The sequence below is a fragment of the Antechinus flavipes genome, chromosome 2 (genome assembly GCF_016432865.1).
Source record: "Antechinus flavipes isolate AdamAnt ecotype Samford, QLD, Australia chromosome 2, AdamAnt_v2, whole genome shotgun sequence".
Classification (NCBI taxonomy): domain Eukaryota; kingdom Metazoa; phylum Chordata; class Mammalia; order Dasyuromorphia; family Dasyuridae; genus Antechinus; species Antechinus flavipes.
The window spans coordinates 617,679,079-617,695,559 of NC_067399.1; the positions used below are offsets into that span (position 1 = coordinate 617,679,079).

The window sequence follows — 16,481 nt, forward strand, 5'->3', positions numbered from 1 at the left end:
GCCCAGTTCCCCGCGGCCACTGGACTGGCTGCGAGCGAGCCCGGCGCGCCTCTCCTCACTTATTCCCTCCTCTCCCTCCCCTCCCCTGAGTAACCCTTCTTTCTCCTCCCCCTCCTTGCTCTCGTTTTCTTTCCCCTCCTTCCTCCCTTACCTCTCTCACCTTCTCCTTTCTTTCCCCCTTCTCCTTCTTTACTCTTTGCTTTCCTTTTCTTTACCCACTTTACCTTTTTTGCTGTCTTCCCATTTCTTTTCACTGTTTCCTTCTCTCCTCCCCTTATTTCCCCTTTCCTTCCTTTTGCCTATTCTTTCTCATTTCCCTCTTTCCACTCTTCTTATCCACCTTCCTCTAGTCTCTTCCCCCACCATTAAGTTCCTTCTCTTTTTCCTTGTCTATACTTCTGTCTCCCATTTTCATCTCCTCTCTCCTGTTGTCACCTTTTCTTGTCAGTCAAATTGGCTTTCCTTTTGAATTTCCCCTAGCCAAGACAGCTCTGGAAATGGCTCTCAAAGCAAGGTTAGATTGGCGTTCAGGGAAGGGCACTGGCTTATACCTTCTGCTTACTCTATCATCTCACACTTTATCATTCTATCTTCCAGGATATCTTTTAGGTACCCACAGACAACTTCTTTAAACCTAATTGGATATGTGGGCTACCCTTTTCTGAGCATTTTGTGTAAAGGGAAAACATCCCACGCAGAGAAACATTTACACTTTAACACAAATAAACGCGACTCATACAGGCACAGTCAGGATTGGAGGGCCGAAGGACAAAGGAGAAAATACTTCCTGCGTTAGGGTTTCAGACTGTTTGCTGACTTAGGGACATGTCGCAGGAGAAAGGTGGAGGGAAGTTGGGAGTCCTAAACCAAGGATGGGAGCTGGTATCTGGATCTTGAGGAAATCCTGAGAACCCAACCTTGGTCCCAGCGCTGGATGATGGATTAGAATGATTGTCCCCACCCCCATTTATGATGAATAACTATTTATGATCCCCAGACATAAATGCTCACTTAGCATAGACAAACATATTCAGATATTAATACGCACAGCCAGAAACAGAGGTAGAAATATAGCTGCATCCATTTATCCAGGGATTTGTATATAGACACAGATTCAGTCATATGAACACACAGATTCATACATGGAGATACATGCATAGACATTCATATCCATAGACACAGCAGAACACCATTAGACACAACCGAATACACACTTGTACACATATATATAATGCAGCCATAGTACACACAAACATGATACAGTCATAAGTTCTACTTATATGGATGTGTACTCATCAATGCTCACATAAAAATTTTCTTTTAAATCTCAGAACCAAGTAATTGCTACTTCTCTCTGTGTGTCTGTATGTGTGTCTTTCTGTTTCTGTTTGTATTTCTCTCTGTGTCTTTCTGTTTCTTTCTCTTTGACTCTCTCTCTCTCTCTCTCTCTCTCTCTCTCTCTCTCTCTCTCTCTCTCTCTCTCCCCCTCCCTCCTTCCTTCCCTCTCCTCCTCTTCCTCCTCCTCCTCTTCCTCCTCCTCCTCCTTCTCCTCCTCCTCCTCCTCCTCCTCCTCCTCCTCCTCCTCCTCCTCCTCCTCCTCCTCCTCCTCCGGTAACTCTCCAGAGCTTACTCTGGTCTTTTTTCCCCCCAAGGAAGGGACTGAAGATGGAAGGCTGGGAACTCAATGATCAGAGTCTGGACTAGTAAAGGCTGGCAGGATGAGCCCAATAGATTTGTCCTTAGCTAAGTTGGAAGCAGGAGCTCTCTGGGTGCCTTAGTAACTGCGTGACAGTCCAGGCCCTAGCCAGCTATCCCTGACTCATTTTAGGTCATTTCACAGGTGGGATTTGCTAATTCTCTGAAAATTACCATTGCCCTCACAGTTTTGCTTCTTTCCTTATAAATAAAGCAGACATTCACTACACAGCTCTCAAATAGGCAGCACAGAGACACATAAAAAGATACCTTTCTCAGTCACACAAAACACAACACCGCCTAAAGAAGACTGACACTCACATATTCCAGGGAGACAAGCAACTGAGAACTATTCCCTCTCTCTTACCTGAGTGTGTTCACGAATACACAACACACACCGAAATATAGACACATTATTAACCGATACTCTTCCAACTTGACACAAGGACAGTTACCTACTTCTTGTAGAGGAGAATATATAAACCCGCAAAGAGACAAAATTCTCCTGGAAACACATACGAATTTACTTTTGAAAGGGCTTGGGTCTCTTTGCCTTCTCACTGGACCATTGCAATCCATGTCTTAGCATCTGCCTCCTTATTTTTCTTTATTTGAAACTCAGTCATCTAGGAGAGCGGTTGTGGGAAGATTGTGAGATTGAGTCTGGAACCAGAGCCCATGCTCCAGCGAGCGGCGCCTCCCCCTGGGCCCTACCTGGCTTCTCCCAAGTCAGAATGTAGCCTCGCAGCCAGGGGCTTAAATGCGTAGATGGAGACTCAAAATTGAGGTGTGAGCCCGCATAAGCTAGAAAAAGCCTTGTTCATTGTGTGATGATTATATGCCTTTAAGATAGTTTATAAGTGTTAGCCTTGCATTTTAAAGGTGTGTGTGTGTGTGTGTGTATGTGTATAAGGGCTGTCCTCTCCCGTACCAGGAGGCTACTCCGGGTGCGTCAGAACTAGCCCTGAAAGCAGCAAAGCTTAGGAGCCGATGAGGAGGTAGTAGTGTAGATGCAGGGAAGGTAATAAGACAGAAGGATGCTGCGTTTCCAGATCTGCTGTGTGGGCAAGAAGCGGAGAGCAGGTTGTGGGTGTGAGGATGGGGAAGGGGACACGTGTGTGTTCGTGTGGAGAGAAAGCGTAGATCTCATCTAGGGTCCCAAGGGTACTTGTGCATAGTAGCTGATATATTTAGTAGTGTGTACAGGGTACGTAGGTGAGTGTGTAGCACGCGCACAGGAACGCAAAAAGGGGGTGTCTTTGTGAAAGCAAATGTGTAAGAGAGTAGAAGTATAGATATGTATAGAAGGATGTGTGTGCGCTGAGCTGGGATAAGCTGTGGAGGGGTATGAAGGTGCAGGCACTTGTATGTCTGGAGTGTTTGTGTGTGTGTGTGTGTGTGTGTGTGTGTGTGTGTGTGTGTGTGGCTGGAGGGAGTGGTCCTAGTGAGGGTATAAGAAAAGGAAATGTTTCTGCGTCCCGGAACCCAGTTAGTTTTAGGTAAGAAGATTAAAGGGTTGCAAGGGAACAGTTTGGGCATTCGAGTCTATAGGGATAAATCAGAGGCTCCTTATCCTTCTCTGCCTCCAACTCTGAAGGTACTGTCCTGGTCCGTGGTGTGTGTGTGTGTGTGTGTGTGAATAATCCCCACCCACTCCCTTCCTGAAGGCAGCCGGGTCTGCAGACCTTGCCTTCTCTCGCAATGCGAATTAGAGACCTAGCAATAAACGAGGCTTCGGTATATACACTTTATTGAGTTCCTGTCCCTGAATATACAACTTGAATGACATTACACGGGTTTTATTCCCCGTACAGAAATACACAGTATGTCACACACATATTTTTGTTTTGTTTTTTTCAAATTCGAACAAACTTTTGCACACAGAGATTCCAGCTAAATGGGATAGGCAGAGATGAGAGGAACCACCCCACCCACTCCCGCCGAGAAGTTTTAGGGTTGAGGAGGAAGGGTGCGTTGTAGTCTCTGGGAGCATTATACCCTAACAAGGCGTCGCTACCTCAGACTGCTCAGGTCCGGAAAACCCAGCAGGAATCGCGTCTCCGATTTACCACGGAGATCACTCCGGGTGCCGGGGAACTGTGGGTCCGGCCAGTTATTAGGACGGGATTGGGCAGGAAAATGGGACTGGGTAACATCTGTGAGACAGCGGAGCGAAAGAGAAGGGAGACATTGAGGATTACCAAGAGAACGGGAGGGAAGCCGAATACACTGGGAACGTGTCCTAAGAGCGGAGAGAGGGGCACACATTGATTGCACAAACAATAAGGCCCTCCAGCACCCCCCCCCCCAGCCTAGACAGTGTTATATGGGTCGATTTTCTTTAGTTTAACCCTTTTTGTAGCAAGTTTCTAAGAAAAGGAGGAGGCAGAGGAACAAGGAGTTTAAAGGACTTGTCCTCCCGCGCTCCTCCCAAATATTTTTTAACTGTATTCGTAGTCGTAGTCCGAGGACTCTTCCCCGGACAACGCCCTGGGACGATCCTGGGCGGCGCCTTCCCCCTCCCATCCCAGGGAAACCTCCCCTTCGGGGGGCAGGCCGTGGCGAGGCTTGTCTTTGCCTAACCGCTCCTCCAGGCGGATAGTGTCGTAGAGGCCCTTGGGTGACTCGTCCAGAAGCACGTCCTGCTCGGAACGGGACGGCGTCATATAGCAGACGTTGCGAAGGAGCAGAAGGACCGGAGCGTACAGCAAGTTAGCCAGGCCCATGCCCAGGTTGAGCTGGGGGAAACCGAGAGTGTGTACGATCTGGCTGGCCACGATGGGCCCGAGAGCGTAAGCCACCGAGTAGGAGATGTCTGCGATGGCGTAGACGCTACCATAGACGGAGACGTGGCGCACATCCACCAGGAAGGCAAGCGTGGGAAGCAGCGCGGTGTCTACGAGCGCGATGCCGAAGCAGATGCCGCACAGGGGCACCACCAGCTGGCCGAAGTTGTGGCAGGCCGGCACCGTGCACGAACTGGCTCCGATGACCACCAGTCCCAGAGCACCGTAGAACCACTGCAGGTGGGGGTAGCGCGCAGCCAGCTTGACCGTGAGATAGACGCCCAGGACGTGCGGAAAGAAGGCTGGGAGCCAGGTGAGTCCCATCTCCCACTCGGACGCCCCCATGCTCTCCTTCATCCAGTTGGCGATGGTAGGCTCTAGAAAAGCCAGCGGAATGTTGCAGGTGGTCAGTGCCCCGGCCACCACGGCGATGTAAGGGTCCAGCATGAGCCGGTGGATGGGCGTGCCCACGGGCAAGTTTTCCCGCGCCGTGACGGAGAAAGGCTTGGCTACCAGCATGAGGAGGAAGCCGTCCAGCAAGGAGACCACGGCCAGCACCAGGAAGGGATACCTCTTCCCTGCGAACTGGTAAAGGACGCCGCCGAAGGGGGGCGCAACAAGGCTACCAAAACTGATGAAGGCGAGGGCCACGCCCAGGGCCCGGCTGCGTTCGGGCTCCTCCGGGTATTTGTCCGCGATCATGGCTATGCCCGACGTGTCGGCAAAGGCCGAACCGAGCCCTTGCAGGCTGCGGGCGGCGAACAGGGTCGCGTAGTCCTCTGCAAAGGCGAACATGACTGTGGACGCGAACATGACGCCCAGGCCGATGAGCAGGGGCGCGTCGTAGCCCACGCGGTCGATGAAGGGCCCGCTCAGGGGGTTCACCAGCAGCTGCAGAATGGCCTTGGAGGCGAACAGCACGCCGATCTTGATGTCCTCGCTCTCGGTCGGGTAGGTGGGCTTGAGGTTGGACTTGGGCGGGGGCGTTGGGGCGCTGGTGGCATTGGCGGGCTGGCTGGCGTTGGCCGTGGGCGGCAGAGGCCGGTGGTGGTGGTGCGGGAAGTCCTCTTGGCTGCCCTTGTGCATACCCGCGATGTAGACGGGCACAATGGGCACGATGACCATGTAGAGCATGTTGTCCAGAAAGAGCGCCACGCAGACGATGACGAGGATCAGCCGGCGCTGCCGGTGGGTCTCCTGCAGCGCCGAGCCCAAGCGCCGGGTGCGCTCGCCCACCGCTTCGGACAGCTTCCCCGCGGCCGCTTTGGCCAGTCCCGCGGGCGCCGCCATCATCCCCCTCCTTTCCGTGAGGGCCTCCTGCGGATGCTTCAGCTCCCAGGAGCCCGAGACTCACAGGGCATGGGGAGAGGCAGAGTCAGAGGCGTCCGGCCTGGCTCCCCCCGCTGGCCTTCACCGCGGGACCGTTCCGCTCTCCGCGGAGCTGTAGCCTCCGAGTCTCAGCCGGCGGTCGGGGCAGGCTCCGTGCCCCCTAGGTGGGCGATATCCAGATAGTCCAGGGGAGCGCACCGGCCCCAGCTTTCTTGGTGCGCCGCCCAAAGCTTCTACCCCGAAGAAAGGATGCTCGACTCCAACTCCCCTCGCCTCGCCTCGGTCTTCACTTCCCCCGCAGCAAGGGGGTCGTCTCAGGACCTAGCCCCTCGGGTAGAGAGTAGCGTTTAGCTCTCGGTGCTGCCACCGCCCCTGCGGCTCAGGGGGCCCCAGGGAGCTGTGCGCTCTATCGCCACGGGCGCATCTCTGGCAGGGACAGAGACCCTGTGCGCTCTGCCCTCCACCAAGCTGCGCGGAGCCGGCTTTTGTTGCCCTGGGCACAGACCGAGTTGCATGCTTCTTGTTTCTTTACTCTCACTTAGCAATTCCCCCCTCCCTTCTGCCCCCCTCCCTTTTCCTCTTTGCTCTCCCCCTCCCCCATCCCTGCTCTCTGTCTATCTCTCGGCTTTTTGGGCTTCTACTTGGGCTGTGACGCGGTGAGTTCCGGCCCCGGAGTGGTGCCCGGGTCTGCTTGCGTCTGCTCATTCTGAGGCGGCACATGTAGGGGCCGGAGCCAATGGAGGGCCAAGAGGAGAGAAACCCTCCTCCACCCCCTCCTTTACCTCTTACCTTCCCCACCCCCGGTCTTGTCCTGGTCCCTCCTCCCATTCTTTTTCCTTGGGGTTTTAAAGTGGGTAGGGGAAAGGCTGGAGGGAAGAGAAAACAGGGGGAAAAGCATTTGTTTGAAAGGGGAGACTCGGTTTCTTTTTGCTTTTCCCTGCGACACCCATAAGGGAGACCCCCCAGACTGAGGAAGACGATGAGGGAGGAGGTCTGGATTGGCTTCAGGAAAAAAGAGAAAAAAGCTAATCTCTGGATACCTGAGACTAATAGTGCGACTTCTGGAAGAGAGAGAGAGAGAGACTTGTTGGTTTTAGGCACCTGGTCCTGCCCCAGGGCCTGAATGACGGGCCAAGACTCCGTACCTTTTGAATACTGGTTTCTCTGGCTCCCTACTAGACTCAGCTCAAAGCCCATCTTCTGCAGGAGGCCTTTCCTGGTCCCAGCCTTCTATCCTACCCAATGCTAGGGACTTCTCTCTTAAATGACCTTCCATTTACAATGCATTTACAGTATATTATAGATGGTATGTATACGTGTTACATAATCACTGCTGCAAACATGCATTGTCAAGGATGTGCATAGCTATTTGTTGTTAGAATATGCATCAGAAAGTGAGCTCCACGAGAGCAAGGATCGTAAGGTTTTTACTTTTGTTTGTAGCCCCAGTATCTGGCACATAGTAAAAGTTCTTAATAGCCGCTTGTTGGCCGACTGACCGTAAGCTTAGACTCCAAAGGGGTGACTTGGAGAAATACGGATCAGCCACTCTCAATTTTTCCTTGGATACTGGTGTTGCTGGTGAAGGGACGAAGGTCCTTAGATTCTGCTTAACGGAATCGGTGACTGGGGAGGATGACCTCCAGTGCGCCGCGGTGGCCCCCTGCAGACACCTGCATATATCCCCCTACGAGCGCTAAGGGGGCCAGGCTGTATTTATGTCTGTGTGGATGTCGATCACTTATACGAAAGAGCGCAGAGTGGGTGGAGGCTCATCGATGACCCTAAACCATTGTCCTTGAAAGGACTGAATTCAGTTTGTACCCTTCACCCGTCACAGACAGCTGAGAGTATGAGGCAAGATTGCAGGCTTCCTTGGACAACTACACCTTGGACATCGGCAGTCTGGACACTATTTCTGTCTGGGTTGGTCGAGGCGGTGGGGAGGGCGTTTGGTGACAGACTGTGGTAGCCGGGCAGAACAAGCTAAGTCAAGTCTGAGATCTCGGAGGTGCTGGTCTTCTCCCTCTCTCAAAACTGTGAGCCTGGAAATGCTTGTGTATGTAGGTGCGCGTTTGTGTAGTCAACAGATTTGCCCCAAACCGGCCCCTTTCTCCAGTACCCCAAACTCTCTCCGAGTCCGATCCTGGCACCTCACGGAGAATCTCTTCGCCTGACCCTCCTTCCCATTCAAACCTTACCACCCCCTATTTCTCTCCTCCTGGCATCGGGAACAAGAGCTGAACAGTGTGACATCTCAGATATCTTATTAATGGAGGGACTCCAGGGGTGAAAGCTGGGGTGCCTGAATCTCTCGGAAGGACACATCTCCGGGGAGACCAAAACGAATTCTTTCGAAAATTGATCATCCAAACTTGCTAGGGAAATTGTCCGGGGCCCTGGAGTTTCAGGAGAGTGAGGAGAGCACCTCTCAGGGTTAATTTCATCAAGTCTTTGTTTCAGACTGCTATCAAGTAGCACTTTGGTGAAGCTGGCTCTGAGAAGCCCAGTGTGTTCTGACTTCTCCACCCTTTCACTCCCCGAACACACTACTCATTTAACAGAACTTGGGGGTGGGGACTCGAGTCCAGACCTTTGGGGGAACTCCCAGCGTGGAAACTCTCCACCGATGTGGATCAGAAACTTGTCTGTAATTTATAGCCTTCGAATTGTCTGGTATACCAAGAGCTTAAGTGTACTAAACTATGGTCATACAGCCAAGTAGTCGACATGCATTATTAAGCTATTGCAATGTGCCAGGGACTATGCTAACCCCTGGGGATGCAAAGTCAAAAGGGAAAAGAAAAAGAAAAAAAGTGAAGGAGCTTACAATATCTAAAATAGATATAAGCTGATGGGAGGGAAAGGGGAAGGCACTGGGTGAGATTCTTATTGGAAAGTCTCACGTAAGTCAAGCATATATTAAATACTTAACCATGTGCCAGTCACTATGCAGAATGCTAGGTATACCAAAAAGAACAAAAACACAGTCCTTGGTTTCATGGAGCTCATATCTAATGGGGAAGACGATAGCTCTACAAAACTCTGAGATGTAGATAGATAAGCTAGATAGATGGAATAAATAGAAGTTCATCTCAACTGGGGGATGGGGTGAGGGAGAAGGACAGACTCCTAAAAGTCTTCTGCCAAAGGTAGAATTGAATTTAGCTTTGAAGGAATCCAGGGAAGTCAATCAGGCCTGAGAATTAACAGTGCAAATGAAGAGCTGGGGAATTGGAGTTATTCTATATGAAGAACAGCAAGTGGGCTAGTATAGCTGGTGTATCTGGAGTTAAAGGTGGAAGGAAATTAGGAATTCTAAGAGAGAAAGATAAGTATACATCAGATGTAGGATATGAACTCCAGAGTCTAAGATTTGCTCTTTCTAGTACACCTTACTCCTTTTTATTTGACATGCCATATAAAAATTAGCTGGCATTTAGATATCATTTTAAAGATTGTGAAGCTCTTTCATGAATCATCCCATTTGTTATTCCCAGTCCTGAGTGACATTATTCTTATCCCTTTTTTATAAAGGAAAAAAAAAGAAGCCAATCTCTCTAAGTGATTTGTTCATGGGCACAAAACTAGTAGAGGTTTAATTTCATAGGATCTAGGACTTTCTGTCCCCTCCCCATTCTACAGATGAAGCAACAGTGAAAATTGAGTGACAGATCATATAGTAGTTAGTGAAATAACAGAGCTGGGGTCCCTGTTAATTTGGTTTCCTCTCTTAGGAGGCTGTGAACTCTTTGGGAGCAAGGGCAATGTATAATAATAATAACAAAGTGACAATTGGGGAACACTTGGGTGTTTCCAAATTGTTTTCCTTATGACAACTCTGTGAGGTAAGGTCTTATAAGTTGTTATATTCCTGGTGACACCTAGAGCAAGGTTGAGTAAGGAGGCGTTTCATAAATGCTTCTGGAATTTTTTTAAGAAACTGGGTTGGATAAGTCCTTTTCTTTTTTTTTTTCTTTTGAATTTATGGAAGTATTTTCATAACAGTATACTTTTTTAAGAAATGATTTTATATTTTAAATTTTAAAATTTATTATTTTTTAAATTCCCAAACTACCTTTCATTTGGAAAGTTTAATGATTCTATAACTTATCATGCATAAGAAAGTTCTTTCTGGCTTGATATAGCAACATTAATTTTTTTTAGAAGTTCTTCTTGGAAAAAGAAAGAAGACTTGTCAGGGAAACTGTTTAAACTGTCTCATTTTTTCCCTCTTAGCCAGAGGCCTTTGTAACACCACTAGATACTAGCTCCCAACTTTAATGAAAAGGTACAGGGCAAATATAGCTCTATCATCATAATTATCATATGTAACATTTATGAAACACTATGGTTTACAAAGCTTTATATATGTTATCTTATTTGTTTCTCATAATCACTCTGTGAAGTAAAAGCTATTATCTTAATTTTACAGATGAAGAAATTGACCCTAAGAGATGTTAAGTGGCTTGCCTACATCATACAGTTAGTGAGTATCAGAGGTAGCATTGAAGTCAGGTCTTCCTTATTCTGAATTCAGCACTTTAGCTACCACAATACTTTGTTACTTCCTTGTTTTATTTCTTTGGTCAAGTCCATTATCTCTAAGCTTTCAAGTCATGGAAAAGAGGGAAGGGCAGGTTGTAGAGGTGGAACTTTCTGGTTGTTATTCTGTGCACTATCCTGGCTAGCCAGCAGCAGTGAGGTCATTGGAAAATTGGCTTCCCTCCCTGTCTTGAAAGAGATGCAGTGGGTATGAGGTGATGGAAAGCAATGAATCAGGGCTAAAGACAGCAGCAGCCCCCCTCCCCCCTTTTGGTGCCAAACCACTGTAATAACCTAAGTGCAGCAGCCTGGAAAAGAAGTCCTCCCCCACTTTGCTCTCTGGCAGCCCCTCAGGCACTTTGTGACATTTCTCTCCTCCCCATTTATGGGTCCTGTAGGGGCAATGTAAAAAAAAAAAAAACAAACTTTACCAGGAGGTAGGAGCTCCCTATGAACTTGACCAAATAAGAGCTTCCCCTGAGCCACAAAATGGTTATATATTTATATCATTATACCATATGTGTTTATTCATTCATATTTATTCCAATATATTTATTTTATTATACTATTATTCATTTATTTACAATATATTTATATCCTTACATTATATATGCAATATTTATGTTGTGATATATATGTCTACATATTTGTGATAATGCAATGTCATACTGTAATATATTATACTCTAATTATAATATAGGCAATTTAACCACAAATTAACACTTGTTACCTGAAGGTAATAATACTTGCTAGGAGGCAGGAGACTTGGAACAAATTATAACTTTTGGCAATCACATGTAGAAGTGCTTTGACAGTTCATTTCTTCACAACAAGGGACTAAAGCCTTATAATTAATATCTAGTTACTTACTATATTATATATTGCCTTTCAGTCCCTTACATATTTTATGTTTATTTCTGTTTCCTAAATCAAAATTTAAGGACATATCTTTTTTTTCACCTGAATCTTGGAATAAGTCTAGACATATCAGATGTTTATTGTACATCATCATTCTCATTATTAAATAAATAATTGAATCCTTTAAAATTAAATTTTATTTTGTTAAATAAAAAAACTATCTTTTTTCCCTTTTATTTTCACATATCACCCTCCTTAGAGAAATCAAGAAAAGCAAAATTTTCTATGAGAAACATGCATGTCTATTTTGTAAATATTTGAGAGGTCATGAGGAGCAGAAAAAATGTCTAAGCCTCCATTTTGTTGATTATGTGATTCAAAAGTCCTCATACTGACATAAAATATATCTTTTTATTACTTACACCTATTTGTCCTAAAAAGATCAATTATATATTTCAGAAACTTCAATGTAGAGATTAAATTTAAGGGATAAATTTAAGGATTAAAGTAAAGTTAATCTCAGTTAACTGAGCAGCAAAAACTGATGGTATATGGTAGGTCTCAGACCTTAATATGCATTAAAAATTTATATTCCAAACTTTAAATTCTCCCATTGTTTGATGAACTTTTTGTGCTACTATGTTTACAACCCTGGGCAGCATCTTGGAGTTTGGGAGAGAAGGGTGCTATGATGTAAATATGTGTGATTGTTGGGACAGGTTGGTAGTCCAGTTGATAGAGTGCTGAGCCTGAAATCAGAAAGACTCAAATTCATGAATGCAAATCTGGACTTATAATTGTGCAACCCTGAGCAAATCATTTTACACTGTTTGCCCCAGTTTTTTTTTTTTTTTCTGTAAAATGAGCTGAAGAAGGAAATGTCAAATCACTTTAGTATTTTTTCTGAGAAAACCCCAAATGGAGTCACATGACTGAAAAATAACAACTTAACAATTCCCAGAACCTAGCATTGTGTTGACATATTGGAGGTGTTTTAATATATTTATTGAATGGAGTGAGGTAAATATATGTGCATTTACAAGCTGTCTCATGATTCAAAGTTTTTTTTTTTTTTTCCTACTGGGACACTGATGCATTCTTGGTGGAGTTGTGAATGAATCCAACCATTCTGGAGAGCAATCTGGAATTATGCCTAAAAAGTTATCAAACTGTGCATACCCTTTAATCCAGCAGTGCTACTACTGGGCTTATACCCCAAAGAGATACTAAAGAAGGGAAAGGGACCTGTATGTGCCAAAATGTTTGTGGCAGCCCTGTTTATAGTGGCTAGAAGCTGGAAAATGAATGGATGCCCATCAATTGGAAAATGGTTGGATAAATTGTGGTATATGAATGTTATGGGAATATTATTGTTCTGTAAGAAATGACCAGCAGGATGAATACAGAGAGGCTTGGAGAGACTTACATGAACTGATGCTAAGTGAAATGAGCAGAACCAGGAGATCATTATACACTTCAACAATGATACTGTATGAGGATGTATTCTGATGGAAGTTGATTTCCTCGACAAAGAGAAGATCTAACTCAGTTTCAATTGATCAATGGTGGACAGAAACAGCTACACCCAAAGAAAGAACACTGGGAAATGAATGTAAACTGTTTGCATTTTTGTTTTCCTTCCCGGGTTATTTTTACCTTCTGAATCCAATACTTCCTGTGTAACAAGAGAACTGTTTGGTTCTGCACACATATATTGTATCTAGGATATACTGCAACATATTTAACATGTATAGGACTGCTTGCCATCTGGGGGAAAGGGTGGAGGGAGGGATGGAAAAAGTCGGAACAGAAGTGAGTGCAAGAGATAATGTTGTAAATAAATTTTTTTCAAAATAAAAAAATAAAGTATAGTTTAAAGTTATAGTCTCTTGGAAAAAAACCAAAGTTGTTTTTTTTTTTTCCTGATTCTTGCCCTCTTACTAAACACTGTGCTTCACATCAGAAGGGGTGGGTAACATAACACTAGTATTAGTGAGACTTATTGCTGTCTCCAAAAGTAGGCTAGATTTCCTTCAAATTTCCTTTTGGAATTTTAGCAAAAGAAAATCTCACTAAAGAGGGTAGCCACAAAAAGAAAGAAGGATTTATATTCATAGGCATAAAATTGGCAGAGACATAAAGGTAAGGAAGCTGAGCTGGCAATAAGACAAGACAGTAAAATCTTTATTTTTCTGTGATCCCATTACTGAATATGACTGTGCCCCTAATGGCTCTAAAGAAACCAGCTTCTACCTAGACAGAAATAAGATTATTTTAGGCTCTTGGTGTGGTTTGTTTTGCTGCTCTCTTGTTTATGTTTTTAAGACAGAATAACTATTAAAATCTTACAACATAAATTGCCAGAAAATATTATAGGTAAGTTAAGGAGAAAGTTTCCACGTTGAAGATGAAATAATGAACCTTTTCCCCCTTAGGTTGCTTATTTTCAGAGTTCATAATTATTTTTAAGAATTTTACCAGAATACTTTTTTTTTTTTTTGGCTTCCATCTGATTCCTCTTTTCTCAACTGTCTTTACTTAGAGAGCAGTTTCAAAGCTCAGGTAACTGCTTTGGGATCTTTTTAGAGATGAATTAAGGAAAATTAAGCCTCTATTAATTGCAGTAGTTGGGGAATATTGGACTGTATTGGACCACTGAATTTTCTGAGTAATCTTTTAAGCATTTACCCCCATTTTATTTCCACCTTTGTGTTAAAATTATATCTTGTTCTGGTCCCTCTGACTACTCCTTTCACCCCAGTCAATATGATAACTAAGTTTTTATATATAGCCAGCATAAATTGGCAGGAGCAGGAAATAAGATCATAAAAAACTACCTTCAAGTCACACACAAACTGTCTAAAAGATCAAAGGAACACATTTTATAAATTGTATCATATATTAATCAAAATTTACATGCTGATATTCACTTGCTGTGTAACCCTGGATAGATCACTTTGTCCTACTTGCTTCAGTTTTTTTTTTATGTTTAAATGAATTAGAGAATGAAATGGCAAATCCACTCCAGTATCTTTGTCAAGAAAACCCCAAATGAGGTCATGATACTTCATGAACTGAACAATGGCACTGCTTGTCAAGGTTTCTAGTCCTATTATATGTAAATTCCAGACAAAATCCAGATTTCCACAGCTGCAGACCCACAGAATATCAAAAAAGTCCTGATAACTTTGGGATAACGACTTTGAAATTTTATCAATAACTGACATGATTTGTCTGTTAATGAGCCCCAAGGTGACACAGTTATGAGTTAATCTGTTTTTCCCTCAAACCATAAGAAACTGAGACCTCAAATTCCCCTCTCCATTCCAGCCCTCTTCCATCTTCATTGGACCATGATGCTATGTGATCCTAGTGCTTATACGAGTGACATTCTTTGCCTCTTTCTCTCCCCATCCCTTTTCCCATGCTGCTAGTCTTCCTTCATCTTACCCACCATTCTCATGCCATCATCCTCCATACTCTTGTTGAGCTTGTCTCTATTCCTTCTTTTTTAAAATTTTTAATAGCTTTTTTATTTACAAGTTATATGCATGGGTGATTTTACAGCATTGACAATTGCCAACCTTTTGTTCCAATTTTCCCCCTCCTTTCCCCCATCCCATCCCCTAGATGGCAGGATGACCAATACATGTTAAATATATTAAAGTATAAAATAAATACAAAATAACTATATATGTCCAAACTGTTATTTTGCTGTACAAAAAGAATCGGACTCTGAAATATTGTACAATTAGCCTGTGAAGGAAATCAAAAAATGCAGGTGGGCCAAAAATATAGGGATTGGGAATTCAATATAATGGTTCTTAATAATCTCCCAGAGTTCTTTCGCTGGGTGTAGCTGGTTCAGTTCATTACTGCTCCATTAGAACTGATTTGGTTCATCTCATTGCTGAAGATGGCCAGGTCCATCAGAATTGATCATCATATAGTATTGTTCTTGAATTATATAATTATCTCCTGGTCCTGCCCATTTCACTCAGCATCAGTTCGTATAAGTCTCTCCAGGCCTTTCTGAAATCATCCTGTTGGTCATTTCTTACTGAACAATAATATTCCATAATATTCATATACCACAATTTATTCAGCCATTCTCCAATTGATGGGCATCTACTCAGTTTCCAGTTTCTGGCCACTACAAACAGGGTTGCCACAAACATTCTTGCACATACAGGTCCCTTTCCCTTCTTTAAGATCTCTTTGGGACATAAACCCAGTAGTAACACTGCTGGTCTATCCCTTCTTAAAGTGATTGCTACTCCATATCCTGTGATCAGTTATGATCTTTCCCAACAAGTACCCAAAGAACCAGATGTGCTTGTCCCCATTCATAATTTCATAATCAATTCAACCTTTTTTTGGGAAGAATTATTGTAAACTATCTGAATCTCCCTTCCTACCATTATAATCACAGTCTAGGCAATGTTTGACTGACTGACTGAATATGATTTAGTCTTCCTCAACTGTGTTACTATGGGTAAGTCATTTAGTTCAGGAAACTGATTCTAACTTTCTTCACTTCGAAAATGGAGATAACATACATTGTGGTGAAGTAAGTTGTAAACTTTCACATAGTATGTAAGTAGATTGTTGATATTATTTCTTTGACTATCTTTTAGGACTTCAGAATCAACACTAAGAATATCAACTATGTTCATCCAAGCCAAGACATAAACATCCAGACCAAGAAGATATAAGAGACTGGTGGACTGATGTGGGAGAGCAGCAGGGCCACAGTATGAGAGATGGTTTCTTGACAATCTTCAGACTCAATTATTTTCTTTCCCCATGAAAAGTTGACTGCAGAAGGAAAAATGTGGTCTATTGAAGTTCTGGTGAATTGAGGCTTTAATCCACCTGCAAACATTTATTAAGTATCTACTGTGCAGAAACTGTTAGTTTCTGGGGATACAGAGTTATAAACAAAGCAATGCCTGACATCAAAGAATTAAAATGTAAACATACAAATGTATATGATCTACTTATATTATGGAAATGTACAAAGTTACAAAATATGTACAAAGTAAAGAAAAGTGTCTTTTTTTAGGGGGGGGGAAACCTTAATTATTAAGGGAGGGGAGAATCAGGAAAATTCTTTTGCAAGAATGCTTTTTGCTGAGCTTTGAGAGAAGCCAGGGTTTTGAGAGACAGAGGTAAAGCTGGTGGGAAGAGGTGCATTCTAAGTATTGTAGATGGTTTGTATAAAAGTGATGGGTGATGGAGTGTCTATCATGACATTTGGAAAGCTTT

General features: G+C 44.2%; 1 protein-coding gene across 1 annotated transcript; it reads right to left on the reverse strand.

The window, feature by feature from the left end:
- Positions 1-3,428: 3,428 nt before the first annotated feature.
- SLC18A3 (solute carrier family 18 member A3) lies at positions 3,429-5,858 on the reverse strand. Its single transcript, XM_051981880.1, has one exon. It carries the CDS (start codon positions 5,772-5,774, stop codon positions 4,137-4,139), a length of 1,638 nt encoding a protein of 545 aa, XP_051837840.1. The 5' UTR covers positions 5,775-5,858; the 3' UTR covers positions 3,429-4,136.
- Positions 5,859-16,481: the final 10,623 nt, after the last annotated feature.